General features: G+C 42.6%; 1 protein-coding gene across 1 annotated transcript in view; it reads left to right on the top strand.

Moving 5' to 3' along the window:
- csmd2 (CUB and Sushi multiple domains 2) overlaps positions 1–16,427 on the top strand; it is a 278,599-nt gene that overhangs the window by 162,587 nt on the left and 99,585 nt on the right. The window contains 6 exon segments of the mRNA XM_061255941.1: positions 1,980–2,083; positions 2,639–2,751; positions 7,801–7,983; positions 11,760–12,086; positions 13,658–13,852; positions 15,832–15,970. Of these exon segments, the coding sequence (XP_061111925.1) occupies positions 1,980–2,083; positions 2,639–2,751; positions 7,801–7,983; positions 11,760–12,086; positions 13,658–13,852; positions 15,832–15,970 (1,061 nt within the window).

The following is a 16,427-nucleotide window of genomic DNA, read 5'->3' as shown; positions in this document are numbered from 1 at the left end:
TGTGTGACGTACTAGCCTTCCAGTAGTTTATTTTTATGAATGCTTTTTTTTGATTACTACTATTTGTTTTTTCCCTTGTATTCCTAATGCCTCAGTATTTATGAAAATTGCCCTTGATAAATCACCTTATGGAATGCTTAATGCATTGCATCATGCTCGGAGGAGTGAGTGCAGAACGAGGAGGGGTCCAGGGCTGAAGGCATTGAGGTGTGACAGAGCTTTCAGTCAATGAAAGGAGGTTCATAGCTTCTTCATGCTCCACAACAAACTGCGTCTTTTATGTCTGAGGTGCATGCAGTGTGTTTAAACTCACACGGGGTGCTTACCATGGACTACTCCCTGTTTAACGTAAATGCTTTTGGAGTTCAGTCTGTGCATTAGCCAATCATCTCTCACTCTTCTGATGCCATCGGAAAGCCGGGGTGCTGGAAAGGGGGGTGAATCAGAAGTCTGTTCTGCAATTTATGGTCCTGCATATTTTATTTTTCAGAATTTTAAAGGCTATTTTCAGTGGAACTCAAATATATTACTTTGGTCCCTGCCTTCATTATAGAAGGTATTCATATTTAAAACCGCTGTGCATTTTATTAACTCAGAACACAGGCTGATTTGAAATTGTTATGTGGTTTCATGCTGCGCAACACTCATAAATAGCCCTATTTCCCATTGTCTGTTCCAGTTTCATTTCAAAATTGCAAATAAAATTTGTAAACAGATTAGACGCATACAGTCTCCAAACTAAGCTGGAGATAATATGATGTATTTTCTGCATGCTAACCGAGTCAGTATCTGACTGAGGAATTTGAATGCACCTGAACTTCAGGAAAGCTTTAGCTGTGTGCTAACAGGTCGTGTGCATCGTTGCAGAGCATTCATGAGCATTTCTATATATTTCTTTATTCTTTTTCCCCAAATTGAGCTTTTCTATATTTTAAGGGTAATCGAGTACCCGTCCAGGGGGAATGTCACATGATCTGAGGGTGCCATTCTGAGGAAGGAAACTGACATGCAAAAAATAAATAAATAAATACAAATAAATAAAAGTTCCTTGCCTGCCAATATGCATTTTTGCTTAATAGGAATAATATTCCAGATGAAGCGCTACTGATGCTGATAAGTCTATTTTGGGAACTCAGTGAGTCACAGTGAAGACTCATTCCTGGGGCATGGAGAAGTGGGTACCTGTGTGTAGGAAGACGGACGTGATTCCAGGGCCTGCACGGTTTCTCTACCTGGAGGAGGTAGTGGATGAGACTACATTTATCTTGTTATCTGACCTGGAATGTAGCTTCCTCACCCCTGGCAATTTTCATTACAGAGTTTGTTTACCATTGGATGGAATGCAATTTGCATTTATATAAGCTTTTTCATTAGGCCCGAGTCTCAAAGCACTTTGAAAACATTAAGAATTGTGCAGAAATGTGGCAGCCAATTTGAAATGGGAGACTAGACAGCTCTCTCATTTTTCCCTCCCCTGGTTTGTTTATTTATTTCTTTATTCATTGGCTTAGTCATGTTATCTGATTGAAGAAAATGTTCATTTGATTATTCAGATATTTGCTGTGTACACTAAATCTGTATATACTGTATATGCATGTGTATAGAAAGTCGTTTTAATGAACTGAAACGGTAATGATAGCCTCTGATGAATGTAAACGTATTAATTATAAAGCAACTAACATACTCCTCCTGGAAACTACCAGGGGCCCCTGAAACCTGGCTGAGCAATGGAAGCTGGCTCTGTGATCAAACCTTTGAACTTGTGAACATACAGTGCTTTTGATATTCACCAGTCACACGTGTATAATGAATTTGAATGAGGTTTTTTGCAAAACTGAGTTATTGATTTTCAAAAAGTACCTCGGGCACAGAATGGGATGAGAGGGGAAGGTTAACAGCCCTGGGAATATCCTGGAGCTGTGTGAGGAAAAAGTCCCAGCAACAAGTGCTCTCTTCAGACCAGGTGTCTCTCTCTGCAGGTGATCAAGATGACTTTCGAAGACTTCGACCTGGAGAGAGGCTATGACACACTGACGGTGGGGGATGGAGCCTCAATCGGAGATCAGAAAACTGTCTTTCATGTGTGAGTGGTTCCCCCCCCCTCCTCCCATCTCGTCTCATTAGCCTCTGTCCCACTGACCTCTCTGATAAACAGTGCATAACGCGAACATCAACACGGTGTTGTCAATCACTTTGGCACTGAATGTTAAAGCAAGATCACCCTCCTGCCACTCTGCACGTCCCGGCACCGCGTAATGGTGTTTGTAATAACAGATGCTCCATAATGTTTCAGAGAGAGTCATTATTAATTGTGCAGACATTTACAATGTTAATAAAGTTTTATAGATCCATCTTTTATGTGCGCATCCTCCTGGAATTGGAGGTGGGGTTGACGTTTGATTCTGAAGAGACGCATCCAACATTTAAACAACGTCATCTGTCTCATTATAAGTCTTAAGTATGCATTAGCTTAAATGGCCATGTGTTCGCTGTCTTTCTGCCTGACGGCATTAAAAAGAAAAATCAAGAAACCTGAAGGGTTCTTAGTTTTTCATTTCTGAGACAGGCGACTGATTCAGAAACGTTTTTTCCCGCTCATTGCCTATAAAATTCACACATGCTTCTGCTTTTATTGCAGGCTTTCCGGAACCACCACACCAGACCTTGTAGTCAGTACCAGTCACCAGATGTGGCTCAACTTTAAGACTGACGATACGAGCGGCTCGCTGGGATTCAAAGTATCTTACGAAGGTACAGAGCCCGGTGCATTCACGGTTCCCCTCGTGGCAGGCCACACTAGCAGTTATCTAATGAAGAGCGATTTGGAAAGGTGGCTGCAGTCTGTGAATTAAAACTTTCAGACGGAAGACTGTTCAAGCAATATGACATTTGCAGATGTCTGAGGTCGTTTCAGCCTGAACCCACCATCTGATAGGGGCTTGATTGATTTTTGGTGGGATTTGAAAGGATGGCGTTGAATGAAGATGCTCTATCATCAAACCCAAATATTATCCAGAAATTAATACACGGTTGACCACTGATTAAGACAGTTTGACCTATGCACTAATGTCAAATTCATTAAAATTTCCTAATGGGAGAAATATGTCACGAAGGGGAGCCGCTTGGCTAATAAATGAATAATAAATAACCTTTTAGCCTGTCCTGTACAGAAAATACTGAATATAAATGTACTGTTCATTATTCTGGCAATATGTTCCTATTAGTTTACTGGAAAAACTAAAAAGCAATGCTCCATTGAGCAATGAACCTTAGCCACTGAAATATCCTTTGAGGATTTTTTAAGGGTCAGAGACGTGTAGCAATGGCATTATTCATTCTGTTCAGACTGTACTGTTTGAAGCTAGTGCCTTAATTCCCCTCGTGATGCCATCAGACCTTTTTAAACAAAGCGATTGGTGTGCAGGGAAGCAGGGGTCATAAGTGGCAGTAGTTTATTTGAGGCACATATCGACAGAGTCTGCTCATATCTTTCTAGCGGTAATGATCCCATTAAAACATGTATCCTATTTCAGGTCTCCTACATTATATACAAAAAAGGAAAAGTGACCTTTAGCAGTCAGTTAGCAGTCCTGGGCCATGAGAAATAACCAAGAAGCTAATCAGCAGGTGCAAAATAAATAATGGTTTCTGTCCATGGACCAAATTTTCAATTTCCCACTGAGCTCCTACAAATCTTTTGACAGCTATTCACTTCAGGGAGAACCGGTTGGTTAAAATGTGTTTCCCGAGTATTGGAATACTGGTTTATATTAGCCAGCCGGTAACAAAGTTGTTTGCTAATATGACTGGACTTTGTGAAGGACAAACTTGCCCATCATTGGCTGCAGACGACGGGCTCAGGCTATTGATTCACGGCTGAAAGAGTGGAGGCAGCATGCAGGTTATCCCGGTTTAATGCATTGAAGTGTTGATTACCGTGAATGATGGTGGTTTCTCCCCTGCTCTGCTCTGCCATTTAATCATCCATTTCTGTTGCCCCTGACAGCAAAATGACAATCACAAAATGGCTTTCTGCGGTTTCCGGTGCATCCCTTCTCATCCCCAGATGCCTATACTTTGTATTCAGCACAGTTTTCCTTTTCAATCGACAAACCCATTTTCCCCCCATACGTGAAGAGGATAATGTAGACAGAACATGCTGATTTCACCTAGCACAAAGGAAAATCTTTAAGTGTTAACATGGCCAAAGTGTTAGGAAACACAATTTTCCAGTCTGTAAAATAGCCGTGCTTAAGGCCCGTTTCAAACCGAAGGACTTTTATATTTCCTGTTTGTATATTTATTTATTTATGTATTTATTCACTTGCTGTCTTATTTACGTTTGTTTACTGAACATGCTTTTTTCCACGGGGACTGTGCACATTTTGCATAATGTTATTGTAAAGTTGAAAATCAGTCTCCAGTCTCCAGGATATTACTCAAGTCACGCTTTTGAGCCAAAACTTTGGGCAAAAAAGTGGAGCACAGAACACACAACACTGTAATTAAAAAGATAACATTTTTTAATGAAGAGATTGAATTTCTTTGAACACCTTTCCTTTGAGATTAGCATTTTGATGCATTCTTTTTCATCACACTCAGTTTGTAAACTCTGTATATCCAATATGGTATTCCTCCATGCACAACACACCAAAAGGCACTCACATGCACACACACACACACACACACACACACCATATATGCCCTCGGAGGGTATACAGCTTGTAAATAAACTATGTTGGGAGGATGTTGCCTGAATTGAAGATAATGGATTTCTGTGTACTCAGGACGGTCTGCTGAGCTTTATGTGCTAAGCTGACACTGAAATCTAATGCGCCATTATTGTCATTTACTTATTCATGAAGTTATTTATTCATCAAGACTGTTTCTGCTGTTGTTGGGAAACGGGCACGCTGACAGGAGCCTCCCCCTTCCCCATCGCGCGCTGGAGAAAAGCGGCTTGGGATACATGAAAGGCCGCTTCCCCATCCTGTCTGTGCCTCACTGTGCCCTTTCCCTCCCTCTGCTTTGTCCTCATTTTAAATACGCCTGTGAGAGGGGAGTCCCGTTTCAGCTGAAATGAAGGCCTCCTAAAGCGCTTCTTTAGAGAACGAGGAAAAAAGAAACACAACAAATGTTTTCATTGAAGATTTAAGCCTTTGCTCTTTGAGGGCCTATTTATTTGGTGTGGGCTTTGAGAGAGGCTAAACAAATCAAATGTTTGCTCTTCTGTGTGCGTGCGTGAGTAATAATCTCTGTATAAAAAATAATTATAATGTTATTTGTGAGGATACTGAAAACATGAACTCAGCTCATCAGTGAAATTGGGAGAAATCATTGAGAAATATTGTTCTTTTGTTTGGATAACCTATGACATATTTTATTTGATGATTTAATTGTTCACACGGATTTTGCTGTGAACGGTTCGCACATGCCATTGGTTAAATGCATTTTTTTTAAATGATCTGGATAATTATTTTTGTATTTTTACAGTTTGTTTGGTTCATTTCTAAAATCTGCTGATTACATTAACAGTCAAAGTCATTTTTCTGTAACCATTAAGAGTAGCCTTTCTCTTAAAACCACTTGAGGATGTTCTAAAATCTTTAAATCCTGCCATTAACTTGACATGGATATTTCATAATATGTTCTACTTTAATATTTCAGGTAAGGAAGGCCTGGGACTAGGTTTTCACTCAAAATATCTCTTAGGGGAATCTTTAAGTTAATTCTAATGCAGGGACAGGAAACTGAAACAGAGGGGAAAATAATTTGGTAGTTTTGTAGTTTGGTTGCTAATGGTCATGAGTCATGACACTGAAATAAAATAAAAAGCATTACTGAGCCTTCCTCGCTGCGTGTCTCCTGGAACGAGCAACTCGCTGGCAGTGCGTGAGGTTTAGCAGCCATGTATGGTATCTGTGCTTCACAGTCCTCTCTGCATTCTGGATGGCGCATCCTCCCTCTATTCTCCAGCTTTTGCTGCTAGCAAATACGGCTTCACATGTGAGGAGATGCAGGGGGCGAAAACATAGTAAAAAGAAAAAAGAAATCTATCTGGAAAGTGACTGAGTCTGTGATTGCCTAAGCGTCCTGCTTGGACAGTTTTCTGCTGGGGCACTGGGTCTGAATTGAAAACTGAAATCATAGCAGTCTGCGAAAAAGAGCAGCTTTGGAAAGCCTGGGATGGGAATACAACACTGATCTCTCACCATGGGATACGAATAACAGAGCCACAATGGAGAGCAGGCTATGCACTTACCACAGATGTAATGCTAAAGTATTTGGCAATTGGCAATGTGGGTGTGGAAGGGGTGCTCATGCGTTCAGCACCACCGGCAGTCGGTCAGCTGGTCCAGTTTGGGTGTAGAGCGGAAAGCAGTAGCCCTTCAGCGAACCAGCGTAGACCAGTCTAGTCTTCCTCACCTCCACACGGTCACCCTGGAAACATTAGGCAAACAAGGCTCTGGCTAAGGGAAGGAAACCCCTGATAACAAACCTAATGCGGTGGGTTAACAATCACCCAGCTCAAGCACTTTGTTACAAAAACTGCTATGAATAGAATTGCAGCCTTTTGTCTCAGCAGGGAAGAGAAGGACTAATTTGGCAAATAATTCTGGTATGCAAAAGACCCAAGGCCACAGACACACGCACACACACGCACACATACACACACATGCATACACACGTGCACACACACACACACGCACACACACACCACTTTATATAGCTTCCACAGAAAAGGTCAGAAGATAATATAATTGCAATAAAAAGCAATATAAAACAGTCTGTGTCTTTGCAACTGCCGTTTACGTAAAGTCCCTTGGAGTCTCTTGAAGTAGTGTAGACCTTCGTGTGCGACCTTGAGGTGGCGGTTCAGTGCGCAATGGCGCAGCTGTGTTATCTTTCTGCCCAGGGGGAGACCCCTGCTCCTGGCCAGCCAGGTTCAGCGCGCTGTGGAAAGTGTGTACGAGACCGTGGTCGGCATTGCATTTCGTCTTAATGGGCTGCTTCTCTCTTTTTCCGTCCATGCGACATTACGGTCCCATCTCTCCGTGAGGTGTCCTGACACCGCTGTGTGATTCCGCCCTTCATACATCACTCTGACAGTCAGATTTGACACAGTTGTTGCCACTATCTCCTGCCCAGAGGCAATTATAACCGAGTCACCTCTCACTTTCCGAAGGGTTTAAGCACAGTTGAGTGTGTGTCAGGCGTTTTTCTCCGTTGCAAGGTCATATATTAAATGATTCATGAGAAAAAAAAATGCATATCGTACGTGACTTTTGGGGATTTCTGAATTACGCTATATTCATGTGCGTGCGTCCGTGTGTGTGCCTGTAAGATATAAGCTATGACATGAGATACGCATTTCATAATATATTGCATACCAGTGGTAAGACTGGCTGAAGCCAATTCCTATTAAGCTGCCCTGAAGTGTCATATATTATCGCACAAGCACTGACACAGGTTGATTTATAGCTCTTATATGATGGCTGTGACTAAACCGCATGTTTTCTGAATTGTGTTAGTGTATCATTTAACAATAATATGTAATCAGGCAGTTCCTGCTAGATATTGTTTCCAAGTGTGCTTGAAAATCTGTGCAGTGCGACATGTACACTGTCAGCCAACCAAAGGCTGGGTGTTCTGCTGAAGCAATGCAGGTTACGCAAATGCTCAACTGTGCACCAGCTGTGCCTGTTTAGTTCGATGTCAGATCCCTTACTCACTGCCATTCTAGTGGCGGCGTGATATTCTCATTGAAAGCGCTCACTTCTCTCTCCCTCCTTCCTGTAGAAATCGATCAGGGCAGCTGTGGAGACCCAGGCGTCCCTGCCTATGGCAAGCGGGAAGGGTCAGGCTTCCGTCACGGGGACAGGCTGCACTTCGAGTGTCTCCCGGCGTTCGAGCTGGTCGGGAAGAAAAACATCACTTGTCAGAAGAACAACCAGTGGTCGGCCAAGAAGCCCAGCTGCGTGTGTGAGTGGGGCTCTCCCGTTGATCATCCAGTCAAAATATTAACCTAAATCTCCATGGTTAATGTCGTTTATTGTTCGTATCTGTATGCCTCTGAGCTTCACAGAGCACTGTGCGAGTAACATCTGTTTAGCGCGTGGAGACTAGTGTAAATGAATGTCATCTCCACAGCCGTTAACATGATTAATTTACATCCATTTATATGACAATAACCGTGGAGACTTAGGTGGTAAACAATATATATTATTCATGTGGCTGAATATCAGCTGAAATGATTCAATTTCAGGTTCAAGATACAATTGCTTTGCTTCACGCAGGTAACAACTCAGTTGCATAGCCCTTATTGCTGAGCTTCACTGCCAATGTGGCCATCTCCTGGGTGAAGACGTGTGTTGTGTTGTTTGTTTATTTTTCTTTTCTCTTGACCTTCCTTGTGTTCACTCTCCTGCATTGCTCACCTGCATGAAGATTTTGAATCCATTAAGGCATTGCACATTTACTTGCGCCTTTGTGTGCCTACTTCTGTAGATTTCATATTGCTCAGTCAGTTTGAAATCCCCACCCAATATCGGTCTGTAAAAACAATGTAAACCCCATTCACACTGAAATCCCAACTCTACATACCTTTTGGTATCTGATGTAATTGTCAATCTGTCATCAATTGCAGCTTTTTGTCAATGTGTTTAGTTACAATAGCATTCTCCTGACATTTGTTCACTATAAATACTGTTTGTGGCTTCATTTTAAATGCAGCCTACATGCTTCTTTATAGTATTATTATTTGGAACATTAGAGATGACTTTCTAATTATGTATCAGTTTCATACACAGCATCACATAACTGCAAAATACAGTTATGTACAAATGCAATACATAACGCTCCTTCACCATACAAAAAACACCGAAGCCCATGTACATAACGCACTACCTACACTATTTTTGTTATTATTTGTTTATTTCTGTTGTTTGTTTTGTGAGCAGCCACCCACTAATGGCCAACCCCCGAGAACAGTTTCTAGTTTGCAAATGAGGTTCAACTTGAAAACACATTGGCCTACAAAGGTTCACTTACAGCATATACTGCATTATAGGTTTTCTTTCTGAAGGTTTTAGTTTACTTGTAGTCCCTACTCAATCCACTTATCTTATTCACATTTACCCAATGTATCAAGTATCATGAAGTGATTTGAGCAGTAAAAAAAAAGAAAAATCCTTGAAATATATTGCCTTTGAGGGATTTTCCTTCTTTGTTTTGTTTGTTTTAAGCTGAGAGGCACAATTATGACTGCATTGGGCTCAGCAGACCAGCAAAATGAAAATGCTAAGAAATCTTCTGCCAGAATCAGAAGGTGAAATGAAAGCGCATAGCAAATCACTGGAGAGCACTGGTTGGCTCAATGAGTTTGGGGAGCTTGCAACGGTGGGGTTATTTAACACATCTCCAGCAACTGAAATTAGATAAAAGGTGTATTGATTGGCTGCCGAGGTTGGACTGGTGAATACAATTCTTAAACACTGTTATTGATTGGAGAACAGCATTCCGTTGCTTTCCTCTGAATATCCTTGCCCGATGACGAGGGTAGCAGACAGGCTCTCTCTTTTGCCAGAAGTCTCTCAATTATACTGATCTTTCCGGTCTATACCTCTTCCGCCCATTTTTTAACAGCCATTTTTCTTAAACTCCCTCCATCGCATTCATACCATGAGCAATGGGATCAATCGCTTTCCCTACAGTCGCCATCCTATTCCTATAGCCACACACAGAACAGACCCATTACTCTTGCAGTTCCTTTGCAGCTGCTAAATTTGTGGTAGCTATTGTGGAAACTCTACCATACCGAGTATTTATCTAATGGAGTATGAGTATGTGCAAAAAAGTGTCAATTAGTAGTAATTTGAACGCAAATGGGGAAAAGGCCATTTTATCGTTCATTTTTGTAATTTCAGAAGATGACAAAGCAAATTGAACATGCAGTGGTCATTTTTTTTATGTTATTTTTGATTGGTAGTGAATGGAAAGTAAATAGGATTTTTAAAAAACGTATTATGTTTCCTAAAGTTAAGTTTGTAAATATGTATGGCTTCAGCTTCAGCAAGTTGCCGTTTTTCCCTCTCATTTTCCCCTGTCATCAGTTCACCATGCATCTATGAGCGATATTAAACCCCCCTGTCAGACTCAGCCCACCCCTACAGTCATGTGTTATTTGCCTCACATTGTGTAATTAGCTCAGTAGGCCTCCTGTTGTTCTAAAGCCTGGAATTCTGCTAATAAAGGATTCCCGGGTAATCCTGCAAGTTTAATAACCTTGATCCACATTATTGGGTTTAATTGCCCGAGATGAGCCGAGACTGTCCGAGAAGGTGCTGATGTAAAGATGGTTTTGATGTAAAGAAGACGCTTGTCAACACTGCAGAGCACAGATGAGTAAATACCGTAGATGCATGTGGTACTTCTGTGGTTTTACTGTCTGATTACAAATGAAATAAAGGAAGGCTCAGACATTAGACAGAAGGGTAACAGCAGGGGAAATACAGCTCACACAGTTCTATAAAGGCTTTTTATCCTCTGTTTGGTTTTCCATGGAAATGTTCTCAGTGCTAGGTGGATGCCATTTTGTGCCTGGACCACGTTAATTGAGAATCATTAGGCAGAACGGCGCAATTAGCGGAATTAAGCCCCTGCACTAGACTGGTGTGAATGAGCGAGTAACTATGTGCGAGTAACGCAAGCACCTCCATTTCAGGACGTTTTAACAGTCTGAATGAGACTTGTGGGTACAGGTGGGCCTCAGTAAAAATGCTGGCAAGCCACCTGCCTTCATTGCGCTGGGATGAGCAAAAATGTCTGTTCAGGCAGGTATCCAAGCAGACTATCTGGTTGACTGAACAAATTGTACACAAACACATGCGCACACACACATACAAACACACGCACTCACTCACACACACACATACACACAATGCAAGCGCATGCTCACACTCACATACTGTACACGCACACACATGTACACATTCACACACATGCCAACGGAGAGTTTTACGAAGGCCATAAATGTGTCAAGGGCAGGACACCTAGCCGCCCTTTCCAATTGTTCCTCAACATGCAAGTGCAGACACCAAAGCCACCCTCCAGTCCCACTCTCTTCACCGACGCTCAAACACTTTCCTTCTTCCTCATTCCACTCCGCTCGTGTTCCTCACTGTTCTGTTAAACTGGGTCCTGCAAGAGTAGAGAGGGGGAAAGAATGATTCACTCAAAAACACAGCTGATATATTGTTAGCCTCAGGGACACGATAGGAAGTTGAGAATGAAGAAATAGATATAAACATAGCCAAGCAAAGAAATATTACCTATGAAAGATGACCACATGCCACATATTGACCAGGGGCAGAGTGTCCGTTGCCTGTCAGAGCCAGAGGGGCTAAAGAAAACTGTTATGAAGAGTATTCAACATCATCCTTACAGAATTAGTATTTTTTACATGTCCTAAATGTTTTTACATTGTGACTATTCTATATTATTTCTGTTTTATTATTTTGATGCAGAATCTAACTTTGTCACTTTGAGATGACAAAATTCCTTTATTATCTGTACCATATTGGTTTTGAATGACAAAAGACATGACGCCTTAATACAAATAAGTATCCAGCTGTTTAGATTTATAATATATTACAGTAAAATGCAAGCTATGGATATTACCATTGATGCTAACTGCGTCAGCCGACCAGTAAAAGCCATTTCACTACGTGCTTTGACTAATCGCTTTCCCCTTTCCACAGTCTCCTGCTTCTTCAACTTCACCACACCCTCGGGCATTCTGCTATCGCCCAACTACCCTCAGGAGTATGGGAACAACATGCACTGCGTGTGGCTGATCATCACCAAGCCCGAGAGCCGCATCAACCTGGCCTTCAACGACCTCAGCATGGAGAAGCAGTTTGACTTCCTGTCCGTGAAGGACGGGGGCAAGGCGGAGTCGCCCATCTTGGGCACCTTCTCTGGCGATGTGCTGCCCTCTCCCATCACCACCAGCGCCCACGTGGCCAGATTGGAGTTCCTGACTGACCACACCAACACCGACAGAGGATTCAACATCACGTTCACCAGTAAGAACAGAGCAGCTTTCAATGACTGTAAATCCACTGGCGCGATGTCTGTTTGACCATGAATCTGCCAGGACCAGGAATCAATGTCGGTTTTTATTTTAGATTCAAAGCAGTTTGGCATTTAGATTCAAAGCGGTGTGCAGCACACATCGTTATTATAGAAAGCTGGTTTTATTTCTACAGCACCTCTGTTGCCATGGTGATCGCTGCATGATCATTTGAAACTGATGTTCTGCTACACTTCTGTTACATGCGTATACAGGCAATAAGGACGATACTCTTGCTCAGTTGTGTGCTGTTTTTACTTCATAGTGCGGCGCTCATAATATGTCTTTCAAATTTCAGGACCACCGATACCTTCGGTTTTCCCCAGTTAACTTTTTCATTCTGTATTTACTTCAAAGCCCTGAACCGCCAAAGAATACTGAGTACAGCTGAGGTTTCTTAACCAACTCATATTCATCAAAAAACATGAAAACCGCTCTGGGACGATTCATATTTCTTTGCATACTCTGAAGACAAGGTCCACAAATGGGTGTGGAATTGTAAGAGCCTGGAGTTGTGTGTTACGTGTCCTGTGTTGTCAGGCTTACAGTTTTGGGCATTACAAGCTCCAGGGGCCTGGTTTTACCCTGGAGCTAATCATGAGAATAAACATGCCCTGAAATATGAGGCTCCTCTTAGATTTTAAACCATTGTTTGTTTGCTCTGATTCTCAGAGGGAGTTAAACAACACCCTGTACGTTACTGTTTAAGGTTCTACATTCCTCACAGTCTCACTATAGAACAAGGTGAACTTGTGGGCAGCAATGTGCTGCAATATCCCAGTTTTCAGAACTAGAATAATCGAATGAGAGGGAACCCAACACATAACAAATTAATTAACAACTTACTGTGCAAATAATGAAATTCCAGCAGCGCTAATTGGAGCTGATGTTACCTGAGATGGGTCTGCTTTACTCAACGTAACTTGTTTGACACCCTTAGGAGGGTTTGTCCATTCTGCCATTCATGCTAATTAAGTCGTTGTCAAACTTCATTGAAGAAATTGTTGGCGGTTTAATACATAAAGTGATGATGATAGATGAGGGACATTTTAGGAAAAGAAAATCTGGAGAAATTAATCACCCCAGCAAAATGTGGGAAAAGGAGTGTCCAGACAGCTGTGTGAAAACTAAAATCACACACCTCCTGGTGTGTGGACTCTTCTGAGTCCATTGAAGAGCTGAGCACATCCTTAAACTTAAGCTATCAACCTGAAGAGGGAGTCATTAAAATTAACCATGAGTACTCAAGTGAATGCGATTAGTCCATTTTGGTTTGATACAGGCCCCAAAAAGCCAAGCCACAGCAATGAGTGAATGCTAGATTGAATTCATTTATTAATGTATTCTTTTTGTGATGTACGTACTGTAGTTTCACGCATTTTCTCGAATCAGGTTCATTTATGTGATGTACTGTATATGATTAGTGTTCTTCTACCTCCTACCCCTCTCCTCATGCCCTCCCCACCCTCTCACACTTCCTCTCTCCCCTCACGTTCCTTCCCCATCCTGCCGTCTTTCCCGCAGCGTTCCGGCACAACGAGTGCCCCGATCCGGGCGTCCCGGTCAACGGGAAGCGCTTCGGAGAGAGTCTGCAGCTGGGCAGCTCCATGTCTTTCCTGTGCGAGGAGGGCTTCGTGAAGACCCACGGCTCCCTCACCATCTCCTGCATCCTCAAGGACGGGAACGTGGTGTGGGACAACGCAGTCCCGCGCTGTGAAGGTCAGTTCCTCCATTTTGAATCCTCCCTCTCTGAGCGTCCCTCCTTCCGCACAGAGCCGTTTCCACCTGGAACACATCGTGAAACGGCCATTGTTAATTCACCTCCAAGAGCTTATATGAGTCCAATACGGATCGAAAGTAGGCTATCAGATTCGATTTAGCCGCTAGCAATTTATATTGCAGCGGGGAGCAGTGGTTATTATGGAGCAGTATAGGTTTGAATTCCCATGGTAAGGCCCTGTTGTTGAGCTGGGATATCAACCTGAATGTATCCAATCATATATTTTGCGATATAAATGAACAGTATATGGAATATGAGCTATGTCAGCCACCCTGTACATGTTTGCTAAGCATATAAAGAATGTCTTTTAAAGTAATGGATGTAAACGGAAAGCGCAAACCACAGCTGTGTCACACGTCATATATTACACACAACGGATTGAAAAGAGTGAGGCGGGGGAGACGTTGAAGTTAAGTGTCCCTGTTAGGCGAGGTCTGCAGGATTCGTTTGCATGGTATTCAATGCGGCAGAGATCGGTAGCTCTCTCCAGATGGTTTTTAAAGCCTGGTGTCCGGGCTCTGTCTCCCCCATTTTTATTCATTAGGTGTGTGCGGAGAAGCACGTCCATTAGGATCATGTCTTAAACGTTTCACCGAAGGGGAGAAAAAAAAAGAAAGAAAAAAAAACTTTGCGGTAATGGTTGTCGGCTTTGCCAGCTCACACGTGCTCTGAAACGTCGATGTGTGCGGAATGAGATTTCTTCCCGGGAACGAAATGGGATTTTGATTTTCATATTTAAGTGTGCGGTATCTCGGCAGTTCCGGTGGAATCGCGGATAGGCCAATCTCCGTCTTTCCTGCCATGATTTCAATGGATGTCATTAAAGAGCCATATTCCTCCGCCGTGCTTGTATTAGCTCTTTTCACTTGCGTTGTGTAAAGATCAGTGGAGTATTCAGCCCAAACTTGCTGCCAGGAATGCCAAATGGGCAATTCCAGTCGTGCCAAGAATTTCAGCACAACCGATCGTGCTGCTTCATTAAAGCAGCCAATCTGGCGGTAATTGCGTTCTGCGCCAAGGAGTGTAATCTCGCACTTACGAAAACACGCGGCGGTAAAAGCCTGAGTTCGGTTCCGCCGCGTCGATAACCGAAACGCGTTCCAGGAGAGGCTCATTTTGTTTGCGGATCCGTTCAAATGGCAGAAGGGACAGATGCCCAAGTCTTCAGATGGGTGGTGTAACTTTCGTGAGTTCCAAAAGTGAGTGTGTGGGTCTGCCAGGAGACTTCCTGATATGAACTGCAGCGATAGCCGCCCATCTTGTTAAATTAATGCGCATACTCCACGCTTGACCCAAAGTTTTACACTTAAATGATGAAATCAATACTGCCTCTTCTGGTCACATCGCTCCAGGGTTGGCAACTGAAGACATTTGGGTAATATGAACACTGGCAGAAGTGGTATCGATTCATTTTTAAGGACAGATTCAGATCCCGGTTTTAGAGATGGATGCCTGACCTTCCCTTGCTTCTCTCCTGCGATTTTTAGCCAATGCATTTCATTGCTTTTCCTTGGCCTAGAGGATTATCCAAAATATGGCCGTGTCCTTAGATATTTTCAGTTCAGCCTTAAAGGTACAATTGGTCATTTCTGACGTCTAACGGTCAAGAGAGGAATTGCAGCAACAAACACCCTCAAACCACAACACTGTTTATCCCGCCCCCTTCTTTGTGAACGCGCTACTGTTGAACCACCCCCCTCCCACGCCATTGGCTGTGGCAATTAGAATCAACTTTCAACCAATGAGCTTGAATTATTGCACAGCTATACAATGTTTTGGTACAAAGTATCAGTCCTTCAACTGTATATTTCGAAAAATCTTACCTATTATACCTTTAATGTAGCCTGACAAGCACACTGAATTGAGTACAGTGTGTGCGGAGAATGAAGGTCTCTCTGTCCCTCCTCCTCCCATTCAGCTCCCTGTGGAGGAGACCTGAAAGCCCCCACTGGGATCATCCTGTCCCCAGGCTGGCCTGAGCTCTATAAGGAGGCTCTGAACTGCGAGTGGATCATCGAGGCTCCGCCAGGGTACCCCATCAAGATCATCTTCGACAAGTGAGTCACCACCTCTGCACAGTAACTTTGCCATCACAGATGTCACAGTTTGTTTTTAAATAAATATTAATTGCTTAAATTTTGCAGATTCTGAATTCTGTATATAGCTCGCTATAAGTTTACACATTTAGAATTAATATCATCGTGACTTCTCCTCTTTTTCTTGCTGTCTGCTTCTACACATAAATGTAGGATTTATGATGCTTTAATAAGAAACCACAAGCTACCCTCTGGTCAGTCTGAAACTGCAGCCACTGTGTCCTAACGTGCCTCCCCATCTGTCACTCATTTTGTCTGCACTTGGGATTGTATTATACAATTAGATGCTGCGTTTCAATGAAGGCTTAATTATTTGTTGTGACACATGGTAGCTTATCTCTGAAACACTGAAATCTAATTGGGTCAACTTGACTTAACCATCCAACAACATAACCATACACTTTAATTGGAAACTCAG

Source organism: Conger conger, chromosome 9 (assembly GCF_963514075.1).
Source record: "Conger conger chromosome 9, fConCon1.1, whole genome shotgun sequence".
In the NCBI taxonomy this organism is placed as follows: domain Eukaryota; kingdom Metazoa; phylum Chordata; class Actinopteri; order Anguilliformes; family Congridae; genus Conger; species Conger conger.
Note: the sequence above shows the minus strand (reverse complement) of the source record. Positions and strands in the feature narration are given on the sequence as shown.